General features: G+C 57.7%; 1 protein-coding gene across 8 annotated transcripts in view; it reads left to right on the top strand.

Annotated features, from left to right (window-relative positions):
* The window catches only part of RNF220 (ring finger protein 220), a 195,558-nt gene that overhangs the window by 69,692 nt on the left and 110,034 nt on the right, over window positions 1–15,832 (top strand). For 3 of the 8 annotated variants that reach the window (XM_083846880.1, XM_083846879.1, XM_083846884.1), the window contains one exon: window positions 9,555–9,629. The exons of the other annotated variants lie outside the window; for them this stretch is intronic. In XM_083846880.1, coding sequence (XP_083703006.1) covers window positions 9,555–9,629 — 75 coding nt within the window. The remainder of the gene's footprint in view (window positions 1–9,554; window positions 9,630–15,832) is intronic. 8 annotated transcript variants of the gene reach the window in all.

The following is a 15,832-nucleotide window of genomic DNA, read 5'->3' on the forward strand; positions in this document are numbered from 1 at the left end:
CCTGAGTGCCTGGTCTGCACCAAAGTGCTGGGCAGCCCCTTCGCAGGCAGCAAAAGCCGTGCAGGAAGAACCGCTTTGACATACCCGACATGCAGCATGGCCCACGTGCGTTAGCTGGGTAAATGTACACGACTCGTTTGCCACCTTAATACGCGTTACCCGAGCACTGGCTGTGCAATGCAAGTGCAAATGTGACCCATGCAAAGGCAGGGGGGAAGATGCAGGGAACACACGCCTTGTTTTAGGTCTAGAGCCGGAATTAAAATGCCCTCTTGCAAGCTTTCTACTTTCCGAGGAGGTGAGACAGAGCTGCCAGTGGGCAGAGCGGGCTCAAACATCTTGGGTAAAATATGGAGTGTGGCCAACAATAAGAGTAAGAGGAAAAGAGCAGTATGGAGCCCAGGCTCCAGACCATACTGGTATTTGGGTGTTTTTCTTCCCCATGTGCATCACCAGCCGCCGCTGCTGGGAGGTGGGACAGCCTGGGTACCCACGGGGCGGCCGGCGGGGACAGCGGCTGTGGGGGCAGCCCTGCTCCTGGGGTTCGAGCCTGCTCCGGCAGGAGGTCAAAAAGGCAAAGTTTCCTGGGAGGTGAATTATCAGAGGGAGCAATATTGGCAGGTCAAGCACATCGGTGCTGGGGTAATACAGTTAAGGTGCAGAGCCTTGGAGGGAGCCCGGCCGAGGAGTGCAGCATTAAAGCAATGAGCCCGGCTTAATCTGCCCCAAGTGAGGGCAGTGGGGTCTTTAATATTGTGTCAGGCTTGCAGGCCCGTGTTGGCGGGTTATTCTTCACGGCAGCTAATGCCACTGGGCTAACTGAATTAGCCCCTCCTTCCGCGGGGTGAGCGTGGGGTTGCCGGGAGGGCGATCGTGCCTCGCAGCTGCAGGGAGAGCGAGTGATGGCCTGGAAATTCAATCAGGTGAGGGGCTGCCGCCATCCCCAAAGGACAGGGAGCAGCCGGATTGAGGACGAGAGCCCGGGACGGGGATGCCGGTGGCTGGCTCCACGCTGTCCCTGGGCAGGGTGTCCTCCGGGGGCCGGTCCCTGCTCGGGATGGGACCGAACGCTGCCTGCGTCCCTCAGCTCACCATCCACCAGCCCTCTGTGAGCATCACCAGGCCTCCGGGCCTCGGTGTTTGGTCCCATCTTGCTCACCATGGGGTGCACAGGGTGCACCCACAGGGTGCAGGGGCCTGCAGGGTGTCTCCAGCCGAGCCGGGCAGCCCGGGTACCAGCCTCCAGCACGCCTGCAGCATCTCCTTTTGGTCAGGTTGAACTGAAAGTTCATCGGTGAGGGACGGACAGGCCCGAGGAACTCACACGTAGGACTTCTGACTGGCTTCAATGTTGGGACAAGCTGCCAAGGGACTGCATGCCCTGAGGGACCGCACAGCAATGGCCCAGCATCATTCCCAGAGGTCATTTTCTGTCCTTTACATTTAAAAAAAAATCAAAATCAAAACTTTGCAAGCATTTGGTTGTTGTCCTCCAAACCTGCCATTGCTGTTTACCTCTCCCAGCCTCACCGACTTTTTTCCTCTTTACATCTAGTTGAAGGTATCCCGGTGAATAGCGCAGCATCCCGAGCAGGCACCGCTGTCCGTGCACTGCCTGCAGTGCCTCTCACCTGGGCGTTGGGGCTGGGGACAGCCTGGACCCGGGCAGGGGCATTTTGGCAGCTCCAAAAGCAGGATCTGAGCTGTGGCTGGGCGATGCTGCAGTGTTGGGGTGCTCGCTGCTCCCCCCATGGGCACAGTCCCCTCCGCACCAGCCCTGCCTCGAGCTGAAGCCACCGTCCCTTTGTCCCTGCAGGTCCCCTTTCCTTTCCAGGTGCCCCTTTGATCTTCAAACCTGCCCCAGCTCCCTCCGCCCCCCTCCCTCGCATTGTTATAAATGGAGGCTTTGGCTGCCTTTAAATAGTCATATCTATCAGACAAGCTCATGTCAGCCATAAATCCTGCAGTAATGATGATTTTCTAAGTGGGTCGACCAGAGCTATTTCCGCTCCAGCCTCAAGTTACCGCACATGTCCCCCCCCAGGGGCCGGCAGCTTCATTTGTTGTCCCCCTAATTGTCATTTCTCCTCTGCGTGCTCAGGCAGAAGCTGGAAGGAAAAGAGCTGGGGGTCCCCTCTGCCCCCACGTGTCCCTGCCTGGGAGGGGGATTTGGAGGGGGGGTGAGACTGCAGGCAGGGGACTGGCAGCAGGAGCCCACCATATGGATGCCCTTACACCTCGTCCCACGCCGCCCCCTCCCCAGCTGTGCCCGACGTGTGAAAGCTGTAATTGCAGGTAATCCCCCGGCGCTGCGCATGGTTTGAATTTGGCAAGAGCAGGAATGTGGAAGGGAGAAGGGGAAATAATACTGACCAGGCGCTCTGCGGGGCCAACATCTGCACGAGCCATCAGCACACATCTGGCCGTGGGTCCCTTTGCTTGGTCGCCTGGCCAGTCGCTGTGGTAGCCCAAGGGGTCTGCCTGCTGCCCCATGAAGGGCAGGGCACGGACACCCCGTAGGCTGACATTGCTGCTGAGGTTTGGTCGGTCGCATGGACTTTCTGTGCCTTGTAACACAGAGAAGGGCTGCCAGGGTGCCCTTCACTCTTTCTTCTGCAGAGCAGAGCCCTGGCATGCTCCTCCAGGCTTCCTAGGGCTGGCGCTGCCGGGCAGCACCCCCCAGTGAGATCCCTCCGGGGAGGCGAGGCGAGGTGGGACCAGCAGTGCCAGAGGGGCTTTGTTGCCTCCGGGTGCCATAGACCTCAGCTGGTCTGTTTGCACTCGATAGGGATGGAAAGCCTGGATGTCCTCTAGGTAAAAGACCTGCTGGACCTTCTCATCCTGACGCTTTAACTCCAAGATTTCTTTGGGAATATGCATAGTCAAGGTGCAAATCCTTGCTGCTGGTGAGCTCTGTCATGCGGGGGGGGGAAGCTTTAAGCAGCAGGCTCTGCTGTTACATCTCCTAAATGTGGCTGGTGCCTGCCTGGGGCTGACCCAGGAGCACGAGCACCCCCTGCCCAGTGGCTGACATCCCCTCCTGCCCTCCCAGCCCCGAGGAAAACAGCCTGAGCTCGCCCAGCGAGACAGCAGATGCAGTCGCCTCCCAAGGCTTCAGCTAACCCCCCAGCTTTCCGAGGGCAGTGCAGGTGTCATAGGCATTGTCTCTTTGGAAATTAATTTTCCTGTCGATTTCCTTATTTCTCCTAATTGATGAGGGGCAAGTCTTAGGCGTGTTGCCAGCGGCACCAGCCACAGCCTCCCGTAGGCATCAGTGGAGCCAAAAGCGCGAGCGCTGAGGGCTGGGGAGTGTAATGAACTCTCAGAGGACTCGTTGCAGCTCAGCCCGTGCTGTAGATTAGCTGAGGAATCATCTGGCCCAGCTATTAACTGTCCCATTTAACATCATAAATTATTAACCTAATTTTGAGGAGGGTCGGTGACGGATCACGCTGATTTTGTCGGCCTCGCCGCAGCCTCCCCGTGCGGGCAGAGCCTCCGGCAGCGCCTGGGAGCGGTGCCTGCGGGAGGACGGAGATGGGGACAGCACATCCTTGCTGCGGGGAGGCTTCCAGCCCAGCGGAGGGGCCAGGGACAGCCAGGGCAGGGCAGCGCCTGGGGGGACGCTTGGTGAGGTGAATATAAGGGATGTCCCATGGGGAAGAGCAAAGCAATCCCCTCCCCGGCTTTTGAGGTGTTGAGGAGCCGTGGCGATGCTGAGAAACGCATCCAGACCACTTTGTGCCCCATAACACACAGCTCCAGGGCTGTGTCGCAGGCACTTTGTCCTAGAGCTGTTCCCTGTCACCGCTGGCTGGCTGACCAGGTCGCCTGCCCCTAGAGGAGCTGGGTTAAGCATCTCACGGGCTGCTCTTTAGTCTGTACAGCAGAGCGTTGGGAGCATCTGCTTCTCTCCTTGCACTCATAGAGTAGATCTTGTTTTGAATGTGGCAGCACTTCCTGGGAGAAGTTAATAAAATAGGGGGAAAAGTGAATTCTTTGGTCTAAAAGTTTTATGCCGTTCAGAGCTTTTTTCAGCTAATCGGAGTGCAGTGGAAATTTTAGGGATATCATCTTTTCTTTCCCCTTTACCTTTATAAAGAGAGATGCGCGCAGAGAGAAGGGGCTAAGAAACACCCTCCAACCAGCATTATTTCCTAACCGCGCGGAAAAATTTTGAAGTCGTTTGGCTTGTCAAAAACCATACAGCCCTCAAGGAGAGCAAGCTCTGAAAACCCTTGTAAAACGCCTCTTTCATTCTGGCATCGCAGAAAGGACTTTTTGTTTCCCGGCGAGCAGCTGCGCGGCTCAGCACTGCCTGTCCGCGCGCGTGTCCCGGCTGCTAACCCAAAGTGCCCGGAGCTCATGCTGCCACTGCTGCTCCTCTCCTGCAAAACATGAGGCTGGAAGAGTCCAGCATTTGCAGACCCAGGGCTTCCACATGCCCCTGGCCCGCAGCAAGCCTTTAGACATCTGCAGGATGGAGAAGGCGCAAGGAAATTGCGGTGCGCACGCTGCGCAGCCCCGCGCGGGGCTGGTGCCCAGCACACGGATATAAAATACAGCGCCCTGCCATAAAACATGCACTGCTAGTCTATATATTTTGCAATCCCTTTAAAGATTTTTTTTTTCTTTAAACCCCTCACCCCAGCTCCCTCCGTGCTCTCCCCCCAAAAAAATTATTATAAAGAATTATTGCCATTAGTACGTCTTTCCCAGTGAAAGGAGAAAATCGCCTCATTCATAATTTATACCCTCAATTACTATTAATAAAGAAATATTTCAGCAGAAAATCGCCTGGGAAAATTACACGTAACATTGCATTAACATTCTATTTGAACATTTTCATCACATTTGTTATAGAGTTAATAAGAGGGATATGCTCCCCTGACTTCTTCATGAAATTATGGGCTGCCTATGATAGTTTAATCTTTTAGACTTTATATAATATATTCACTTTACTAATTGAGCTATCCAAGGAGCAGTTAGGGATGTTCTTAAACGTGGAAGACAAAGTAATCAGGGCCGTGACTTCCTGACTAGCGGATCTTCTTCCGGAGATGGGGAGCCCCACGTGTGAGGAGCACAGTGCCGTGTGTGTGCTGGGTGCTGCTCCACCAGCCCTTCCCGTAACGCCCTGCCTGCGCTGGGAAGTCAGGGGGAGTGCAGGGCGTTGGTGGTTTTCAGGCTGGAAAAGTATTCCCCAAAAGCTCCGTTTGTATTTCAGAGAGCGGGTCTGGTGGGCATGACCGAGGTCTTCTCCCTGGAATAAGAAATGCCCCGTGTGGGGGGTTTCTCAGGAGCAGTGCTTCGTCTGGACAAGCCTTTAGGGTCGAATTCACTACTGGGCCCAGTAGGATACCCCGTGGGCATTGCTCTTGCCCGGTGTGAGCTCGTCCGTAGGTGAGCACCTGCAGTCACCCCCAAACTGCTCTTACGACTTCAGATCCCTGCAGACTGCTGGCAAATCCTGACGGCGAGCCAAAGGGTTAACAAAAAGCTTTCATGCCCTGGGATTCATTATCTGGAACTCATTAAACAGCAAATAAGAGCCCGGATGTTGCCAACTGAGCCCTGCTGAAGGCACCTCCTGGGGGTGAGGCAGCCTGGGACTGCAGGAGGAGTCCTGCAGGAGGCCAGAGACGGGACCCAAAGCTGTAGGTTGGTCACCTCGGGGCTGAGCTCTGTCTTCCCAACCCGTGTGAGCCCACGGGGGGACAGGGACATGTGTGTGACAGCCCAGGCCCGCTGTTCCCCATGAAGCAGAGCACCCCGCATGGTTGCAAAGGGATGCACAGCGCCATCGAGGTTTTACTGGTGGAGCCTGCTCATCCCCGGCACGTTGCTCCTGGGGTGCTCAGCACCCTCCCTGCCGAGCTTGCAGCCAGCATTTTCCTGGGTGGCACGAGCCTTGGCCACCACTGAGCCACGCTGGGCAAGCAGCAGCCCAGGGAGCCCACGACGGGCAGGGGGCCACAAGCTGCCCCCTCTGCCAGCACAGGGGGGGGAAATTTCCAGGGCTGAAGGGGCAGAGACCAGGGAAGGTGAAGCCTGGGCTGTCGGCCCAGGGAAGGGCAGGATGGGCCACGCTGCAAACAGGACAAGGCTTGTAAACAGGGCTCCAGCTGGGATAAATTTAGTCCGTTGGGGCTGCAGCTCCAGCGCAGCAGGACACAGTGTCAGGGCATTGTCGAAAGGAGAAGGGGGGAAAGAAGCTGAATAAACAAACACAGCTTGTCCCTTTTTTTTTTTTTTTTTTTTTTTTTTTTGTCCCAGCGTTGTTGTTTCAGCCGGACAATTGCCCTGCAGATTGAGGGAACAGGCTGCAGTTCTCCCAGCCTGTTCCCTCAATTTTTTTTTGCTTTGTGTTTCCACGCGGGACCATATCGTGGCATTGCTGTGCCCCGTACCTGTGTGCTCGGACAGCCTGCAGACGCTGGCCCCAGGGTCACTGCTTTGCAGCCCCGCTGGGACCACGCAGCTTGGCTGTGGCAGTCATGTAAATTTTACTTTCTGTGCGTGCACAGCCCAGGCTGACACCCACGGGTGTCTGGGAGCATTTGTACGTGGGGCAGAGCAGCTCTGGAGGCGTCCTCCTCTGCGGAGGAGCTGAATGTCTCTGCAGGACTTGAGAAACGGAGATCAGGGCTCCCAAGCACTTTCCCTAGTTCTGTCGTGGGTTTTGGACAGGCCTTATTTCCCTGACAAAATCACCCGTGATCTGAGGAGCAAAGGGCACGGATAGCTCTGTCAGCGCTGCTCTGCCAGGACCAAAGTCTTCTCTAAAGGCCATGTTTAGAGGCAGCCTAATTTTCACATCTTAATTTTATTTTTCTCACATCTCTCCCTGACACACACACATACACACACACACACTCCTATTGGAAAAACGATTTTAATACCCATGGCACATTGTCCTGGTGTGATATAAAATCCAATGACATGTGGCATTTGGAAAAGGTCACTTCCCCCATCAGGATTCATTATCCTGCCTCAGCCCGGGAAGCCATGGGGTTGCCCCCGCCTCTGCGGACCCCTTGCCCCTCGCCGGCTGCGGTGGGCGAGCAGGACGAGGGGACGAGACAGGGCAGCCCCTGCAGCTGCAGAGCGAGGGCTCTGCTTGCTCGTGCTCACGTCCCTGCCCGTGGGAAGGCTCAGGACGTGCAAACCAGCTCCTCTGGTCAGTTTTGGGTGCACAAGGCTCGGGCTGGCTTTCTGCTGCCTCCCCCTGCCCCATCTCTGTTCCCGTTAGAGCAGGAGCCGGCTCTTGCGGTGCCCTCGCTCCGCACGGTTGCAGAAGGGAAACGTTCCCCTTCCCTGTTTCACTTGTTCAATTTTCAGCCGGGCGGGTTTGGGAAGTGCCCTTCTGGGTCGGTGCTCACCACCAGCTAGGCAGAACCGAGAAGAGAAAGCGGAGGAGACCAGGAAAGCCCGGCTCCTTCCCCAGGACCCCCTTTGCCCAAGCACACCCACCCCCTAGGCTGCTTCCAGCTCCCTGCAGACCCAGGAAGGGCGAGCCTGGAGGTGCCCAGTGACACCTCCCAGCGAGACGTCCCATGGGGAGGGCAGGGGGACTGGCATTGAGGACTTCTCTCCTCGGCCACAAGCGGCCTCGGGCCACTCTGTCTCCCCCATGGGTCAGTTTCCCACCCGCAGCAGAGGGGAGGCATGAGGGTGGGTGCGGGGAGAGCAGAGGCTGGGGCAGGGCAGGGGATGAGGGCAGGAGCAAGGGTGTTTTGTTTTTTTTTCGAGAAAGAGGAGGATTTGCATTATTTTTGCATCAGGGAGTAGGGTTTGATGCCTGCTGAAGATGACTTTTCCGAGTGCTGAGGGTGATGGTGAGCGTAGCCCCTTCCACCGTATAAACACCAGTGAGTTATGGGTACCCCAGCCTCTAATTATGCAGTCAGCCCCAAATAGGCTGTGTCTAACGAGGCTGACAGACTAATATCTCAAGAGCCTTTAATGCGTTATCATCTCTTGCTGTATGACCTCATATTTATAACTGCTCTGGTGGGAGGTTGAGAAATGTCCTTCTCTTCCCCCAGCCCCCTCCCCAACTTCCCCCCCCCCCCAGCAGCAGCTCCTCAGCCTCATCTGTTAGGATCAGGAGGAGGGAGGCGACTTCTCTCCATCCATCACCAGCCGAGTTCGCGCTATTAGATGATTAAAGACATTTTTTATAATATTTGGAAGAGGCTTTGAAACGTCTCTCAAACAGGGTGATTTATGCCCGCTTAACCCTTGCCTGGCCGGGCCGGGGGCCGGGGGTGGCGGCGGCCCAAGCCGTTGGGCAGCCCGGTGACAAGGTGTGATTCATGAGCGCGCGGCACCTGCAGGAAGCTCCGGGCAGCTCCCAACGCAACGGGGACTTGGTGGTTTCTGAGGCTGCAACGGCTCGAGCAGGAGGAAATGGCGCCTGCCCCCTCCCCAGCACTTACACAAGAGGCCCCCGGGGGGGCCGTGCCCCACCGCACGCATATGGCACCTCCTGCTCCTGTCTGTGAGCGGGACCGTCCCGTCCCATCCCATCCCATCCCATCCCATCCCATCCCATCCCATCCCATCCCATCCCCATCTCCATCCCCATCTCCATCCCCTCCCATCCCCTCCCATCCCCTCCCATACCCTCCCCACCCAATCCGCTCCCATCCCATCCCCTCCCATCCGCTCCCATCCCATCCCCTCCCCTCCTCTCCCATCCCATCCCATCCCATCCCATCCCATCCCATCCCATCCCATCCCATCCCATCCCATCCCATCCCATCCCATCCCATCCCATCCCATCCCATCCCATCCCCATCCCCATCCCCATCCCATCCTTCCCCATCCCATCCCATCCCATCCCATCCCATCCCATCCCATCCCACCCCATCCCATCCCATCCCATCCCATCCCCATCTCCATCCCCATCTCCATCCCCATCTCCATTCCCTCCCATCCCCTCCCATCCCCTCCCATCCCCTCCCCACCCAATCCGCTCCCATCCCATCCCATCCCATCCCATCCCATCCCATCCCATCCCATCCCATCCCATCCCATCCCATCCCCATCCCCATCCCATCCGATCCCATCCTTCCCCATCCCATCCCATCCCATCCCATCCCATCCCATCCCATCCCATCCCATCCCATCCCATCCCATCCCATCCCATCCCATCCCATCCCATCCCATCCCATCCCATCCCATCCCATCCTCACTGACATGAGCCACTTGTGCTCCCGCTCCACGCTTCCCTTTCCCTTTTCCCCGTCTCTCCCCTGCCCTGTGGATGCCGTGCTCCCAGGTGCAAAGTCTCGCTCTCATAAAAAGTCACGGGCATCTAGATCCATCTTTAGGGCATCGCAGCCTTGCTCAGAGTCAGTCAGAAAGACTTGTGGGGATGATGGCCGTGCTCATCCTAAAAACCTGCCGGAGGCCAAATCGCTGATGATCTCCGTGGTTTGTCCCAGTGGGGAGTGGAGGCTTGCCCTCAGGTTGGGGAAGGAAGCCCGCCTCCTCTGATCACAGACGTAATATTTCATAATCCCAATTTCTTGTCAATTGATTGCCAGATAGAAGCGACAACCAAAGAGGGCCCCAGGCGTCTGCAACTGCCACTCATCGTATGATTTTAACTCTCCCCCTCTGTAAGTTTGCATTATTTTCTTCTTGTTGTTGTTGTGTCCTAAAGAAACGTTTTCCCCCCTTCCCTCCCCAAAAAGACTCTGAGAAATCCCACTGCCCTCGTCAATTCGGTACTGAATGTCCGAATAGCCGAGGCGGGTTAATGCATGACTAATAGGTGTTTTATTAAGATGGTTGGTCTGTCATTACAGAGTCCAAGAGATCAATAGATTTCTTATAATCGTGACCTAAAATCATCTTTAGCGCCACTGCTTGCGGGTGTCAGACCCTGGGCAGCACGCTTAGGGGGGCCTTGGCATCTCCTGCCACCCCCTTGTGCCCCCTGTGCCATGCGTGCCCCCAGTGCTCCCACAGCCAGGGAATTGCGTGGCCCGGCCACCCACATCCCCAGGCCCTGTCCCGAGGGTGCAGACCCCCCCAGTGCCCAGCCTTGCCGGCTGTGGCACCCCCTAATTCCCCGTGGGGTGCCGCCTCCCGGCTCCCCCCTCCATCTGCCTGGATGGGATGCCTGCCCCGAGCCACTCCCGGCCAGCTCTGGAGACACCGTGACAAATCCCACAGCCACGGGACCCCGGCCCCGGTGGCCTCAAATCCCTCTGCGCAGTCCCCACAAGCATGCCTGAGGCTGGGGACCCTCGCTGCGGGGTTGATGCTCTCTGGGTGTTTGGCCCTGCTGCAGCCTCTCCGTCGCCTCCTCATCCTGCACGTGGGGCCGGATCAGCCTTGTGCCCCCCCAGCTCTGCTCCCTGCCCTCACCCTGTAGCCCCTGCAGGGGACGAGAGGGTTCACGTGGAATGAAGGCGAGCCCATCCCGTTACTTTCCACGTCTCTTTCCTGCACCCATCCAGCTACGTCTGGGTTGAGCTACCCGGGGAGAAATCCCAGCGCTCCCGTCTGCCCCACGGGTGCGTGCCCAGTGCTCGTCCCCTCCCACGTCCTCGCCATGGGGCTGGGAGGAGATTTTCCAGACCCCCTGGGTCCAGCCCTCTCCTTCCCCGCCTCATTGCTTATTTTGGGGCCATTACGTTCGACAGGGAGAATTTGTTTCTGTCCAGAGCCGATGCCCGGACAGTCTCAAGCCTCGGTGGATTTATCATCCTGAGCTTTTGTTTGTGGGTCTCCGGGACCCTCTGCCCCACAGCCAGATGCTTCCCCGCCTCCTCCAGGGAGCCTGCTGCCCCTGGGAGCCCTGACCCCACTCTTTCTGTGAGGATGCCCAGACGGGCAGGCTCCCCGCACCCTCACACACCGGGCACACGCATGCCCCACTCCGCAGCCCCACGGCTCGGTGCCGAGGAGGGGTAAGAACATCGGGTGGCAATTTGGGGGCTCGGGAAGCTCCAGCTCATGTCTGTGCTGACATCCTGTGCCAAGTGACAGCGGGGTGGTGCAGACGCCTGCACCCATGGCTGCGCTGCCCATCTACGTGCATGGTCAGTGTGACCGCATTGGGGTTGTGGTGAGGATTTGGGGTCCTTCAGGCTCAGGTTTAGCAGGACGGAGCTGTAACGGGATTGCGTTTCCGAATCGCCACCACTGCTGCATCAGATGGGGATCATCACTGAGACCCCCCCTATGCCACCAGCCCCTCTCTTGCTCTCCTCCTGCCCCAGGGGCAGCCTGGCCACCCGGGCGAGGTGACCAAGGGTCGCTCTGGATGCCAGCAGGGCCTGAGGAGAAGGAAAGGGGGTGCAGGGCCCCTCCACCAAGCACCACCCGTCCCCACAGCCCCGTCCCCTCCCTGGCCGCCCGCATTCCTCCGCAGCGCCGGGGAGGGGGCCAACCTTTGGCACGTTTATTGACACTCCCTGAGTTCATACTGCGACTCTACAATCTTTCCCCGAGATTATTAAGAATTAATTGATCGCTTTTATATTCCCCCCGATACCCAGTGCTGCTCCGCGACAGGCAGCGGGAGGAGGAAGGGAGACGGGAGGAGGGCGGGGTGTGTGTAAAAAACACACTGATAAATGTTAATTACTCTTTTACAGCCCTTGTCAAATTCCAAAGCAAGTCGTAAATTCATTAAACTCTAACGGATTAAGCACATGCAGCTTATTTAGTCGCCATAAACAAGATCATTTGGATGTTGATTTTCCCCTTTTTATTGCTCCAGCAGAAAAGGGGAAAAATCAGATCAGGGAAGCAGTTGGTGGTTACCAGGGTGTCAGAAAAGTTTGGATTTATTTTATATCTTGTTTTGGTGCTCCGTGGCAGCTCTCCGGAGCCCATCGGTCCTTGGGCTGTGCCTCGCAGGGAGCGTGGGGCTGCCGGGAGCTGTGTCCTTGCCCCAGGTGGCTGAGCCTGAGCGGGCAAGCAGGGGAGGAGAGGGGCTGTGGGACGTGGCCACCATGGTGCCAAAAGGGTCTCCGTGTCCCAGGGCTGCCTCCTTAGTGCCGATGGTCTTAAAGACCCGAGACAGATGGGATGCTTTTCCAATTCCCACCAGCTCTGCTCACTGTGGGACATTTCTGCGCCCACTCTGGCACTGTCCCCAGGGTGCTGATTGTGTCCCCAGCCGAGCCTGGCGGCGGAGGAGAGGAGCAGGGGAGGGATGCTGTGCTGCCGCCAGCACCGAACGGGGAGGGATGAGGTGCCCGTGGCTGCTCTGAACACGGGGACGGGCCCCGGGGTCCGGGCCCTACATCGCTGCCGACCCGCGCGGCGTGCTCGCCATCCTGCACTTGCACGTGTTAATAATCCAGGCTGACCTCCTGAGCCGCGGGAGCAGGGGAAGGAGAATGAGAGGAGGGTCACGGAGATTAATTAATACTCAGGGCTCTAATTATGAGTTTCTTCAACACCGGGCTTCTAATGAGGAACAGGCGCTGAGACAGCTCCGAGTCCCGCTGCCCCCCAGCTGGCCCTGCTGAGACGTCTCCTGCCTCCTCGCAGGGCCAAATGTTTGGGGAGAGGGATAGGAGCCAGCCCCCGGCCCCCTGCATCCCCCCACTGCTGCACGGCGAGCACTGGAGACCTCCCACCACCCCCAGCACGCCGGGGGGACAGGGGCAGGAGGTGACCAGGGAGCTTGGTGGGAGCATCCCCTTGGCCCCACGGGGTGGAGGATGCTTTCCAGGTGTCATGCTGGTGGCTGGCTCTGCTGATGCTGTGGGGTTGGCCATGTGCCACTGAGCTGCTGGTGGCTGTGGGGCTTCTCCAGCACCCAGGAGCCTCCGGTGAGGCTGTGCTGATGGGAGCAGGCGGCAGCCGTGCGCTGCAGGCAGCAGAGGGAACTCTAAACACCTTGCCAGCGCTCGCTGCTTCGCTGCTACCGGAAAAAAAAAAAATAAAAATTAGGGCTTTTGCTTCAGCACTTCATCTAAAAAAATGTCCTGAGCAGTGGAGGGATGACCTCCTTCCTCCGGCCCTGCCTGAGCCCATCTCTGAAACCAGTGTATCCCAGAGGCTCTGTGCCATGGGGATGCACACCACCCTCTGTGCTTGCCTCCCGGGGGGCAGAGGGGAGGAGAGGAGCCGCTGCGGGTCTCAAACACCGGGGTGTCATCCTTCAGAGCCCCGCTCCTGGCCAACATCTCCCTCCTGCAGGCTCCAGCCCTTTCCTCGCGGTGGGTGCAAAGGGCACTGATAAGCACTGCGCAGCCAGCAGTGCCTGCAGGGTCCCCCCTGCGCAGCCCGGGGCTCGGCTGCCGTCATCCCACGCGGGGACGTGCCCCGGGCTCCGCTCCCGAGGTCCCCCCACGGCGATGGGCGCCGAGGGGGCGGCGAGGGGTTAACGGCAGGAGCGTGCCCCACGCTAAGCAGTAGCTAACAGCCACCAGCTAATAACTTTATGGCTTCAAAGCAGCGCATTTATCATGCTGAAGTTTGTTTATGCACTAGTTATATGGCGCATTATACCAGATCTGTGCTTGGCTGATAAATTCCCAGTGACAAGCGAGGCTACCAATGGGGACTTGCTGAGTCCAAAAGACCAGTAGCTTTTTCCTGAACTCTGCTTTCTGAGATAAGCGTGTTTTTTCCCTCTTTTACTTTGTAACTAGGAAAAAAAAAATAAGGCAAGCAGTAAAGTCAGAAAAAGAGGGATATTCCTGTCCCAGAAAAGTTGCCCAATGCCATGGGCCCCACTGCGGAGCAGAGGAGGATGAGGAGGAGGATGAAGAGGGAGGCTGCCTGGCGAGGATCTGCCCAGAGGCTGTGTGGCAGCACCTCCGTGGTGGCAAGTGATGCACATGGGCCTGTACCGGGAAATTTGTGCATGTGCAGAGCGGGCACTGACAAGCCCGTATGGGATTTGGATGTTCCCAGGAACAGCAAAGCTCAGTTCCTGCCGCCTTTAGGGAGTGTATTTTGGGGGTATTTTGGGGATGGAAGGATTAGAGGGCAGCATGGTGACCTTCTAGTCCTGCCTAAAGTTTCTAAAGTGATATATGATCATACTATTCGTCATTATCTCTCACTGTTTTTATTGTACTTGTCATTATTTTGAGGTTGCGTGTGCGTGCAATTTGTTGCTGAGCACAGCACAGCTGCTGCGCTCACCTGTACCCCCTCACTGCTGGGTTAAATCGCGTTAATCCTGCTAATAATAATGACCTTCACATTTCTGGCTAGCTCTATCACTGGAGCCAAACCCACTTTGCAAACATTAACGAGCTCGGCCTCCCGACTCCGTGCAAACAGGATGGGTCAGGATTAGCTCTCCCACTGCGGCAGTGAGGAAACTGAGGCAGAAAGCAAGGAGTGGGCTGGTCCGAGCCGACCCCAAGTGGCTGCACGCAGAGCCTCTCAACCCTTTGCTTTAACCATTAGACCTCAACCTGCTCCAGTTCGAACCAGTGGAGGCTTTTCACTGGTCTCACTGGTGCAGCGGGACCTGGGGCTGCCTGGGATGCCCAGGTGGGACGCCCAGCCCTGCTCACGCCTCTGCAGTGCCACCGAGGTGGTTTGGGTGTCAGCAGCCCCCTGCTCCACCTGGTCCCTTCCCTGTGGGCCGCATCGCTCGTCCCCTTGTCCTGCTGCAGAAAGCAGAAAGCCCCCTGCCTTGGTTTGGTGCCAAAAGCCCCCTGCCTTGGTTTGGTGCCAAAAGCCCCCTGCCTTGGTCCGGTGCTCGGGGGCCATCAGACACATGGCTGTGCACCTCTCTGCATGCAGTCGTGCCCCTCCAAACGTGCTTGCTACGTGTGCTCCCCCGGGAGGGCATCTCGGCGTGTTTATCCGTGCATGTTTGTCCATGCATAAACATCTTCCTAAGTGCAACGTGTGCATAGGTACAAAATGCATGTCTCCATCTCCGCCTGCTGCGTTAGCATCCCCCTGTGGCCTCCCACCTGCACGGCCATCCCTATCACAGGGTGTCCCTGGCAGGGCCGGGTACCTGTGGCATCCCCGGCCACGTACCTGAGCCTGTCCCACGTCTGTGTCCGTGCCTGCGCGTACCGGCCCCTGCAGGCTGTAAATACTGCCAGTGTGTCGGGGAGGTTGAGCGGTTTATGGCTCAAGGTCAGGCCCATGAATCATAAAAAGGTGTCGGAAGGAGCATTAACTCCTAGCCTTCGCTCGGTTGCTGTGTGGTTTCAGGCGGGGCCCCGGAGGCAGTGATTAAAGGGTGCACCTTCCCCTTTCAGTTTTACGGTAAAAGGAAAGCAGTAAATTAGAAGCCCGCGGGCTGGGGCAGGCCGAGTCCCGCCAGCGCAGCGCCTACACGAGGACCGACCACGCGCCCCGAGAGCCAGCGTGGCCACTCCGCCAGCACGGTCCCTGCCCCCAGCACCGGTCCCAGGGCAGGATCCGGCCCCTCCACGTCCCAGAGCCATTTGTCACCACTGGTCCTCGCGTGGCCGATGGCACGGGGTGGCCGCGGGTGCTCAGCCCCGTGGAGAGGCAGCGTCCATTGCTCTGCGCTTTTCTTTATGACTCCAGCTATCGTTAACTCGAGTAATAAAATTTTTTGCATCCAAATAGATATAATTAACATTTAATGCCCCTGTTTTCTTGCGAATTTTCAGGACTATTAAAAGCTGCGCATGGGTTGAGGAGGGGAGGCAGATGTTTCTGCTGCTGAGGTGGGAGTAGGGGACAAAGCCCCATCACTTCTGGGCTCCCTGTGCCAGGTCTGCAATGCTGGGGGGCAGCAGGGGGGACATCCAGCCCTGTGGGGCGCAGCATGGCCGTGACGGGGAGCAGGGGATGAAGGCTGTCCCCAAATCCCACTTTTCCCTATCGCCCAGCTATGTCAGCAAGC

The sequence above is a fragment of the Anser anser genome (assembly GCF_964211835.1).
Source record: "Anser anser genome assembly, chromosome: 8".
NCBI classification, from domain to species: Eukaryota; Metazoa; Chordata; class Aves; order Anseriformes; family Anatidae; genus Anser; species Anser anser.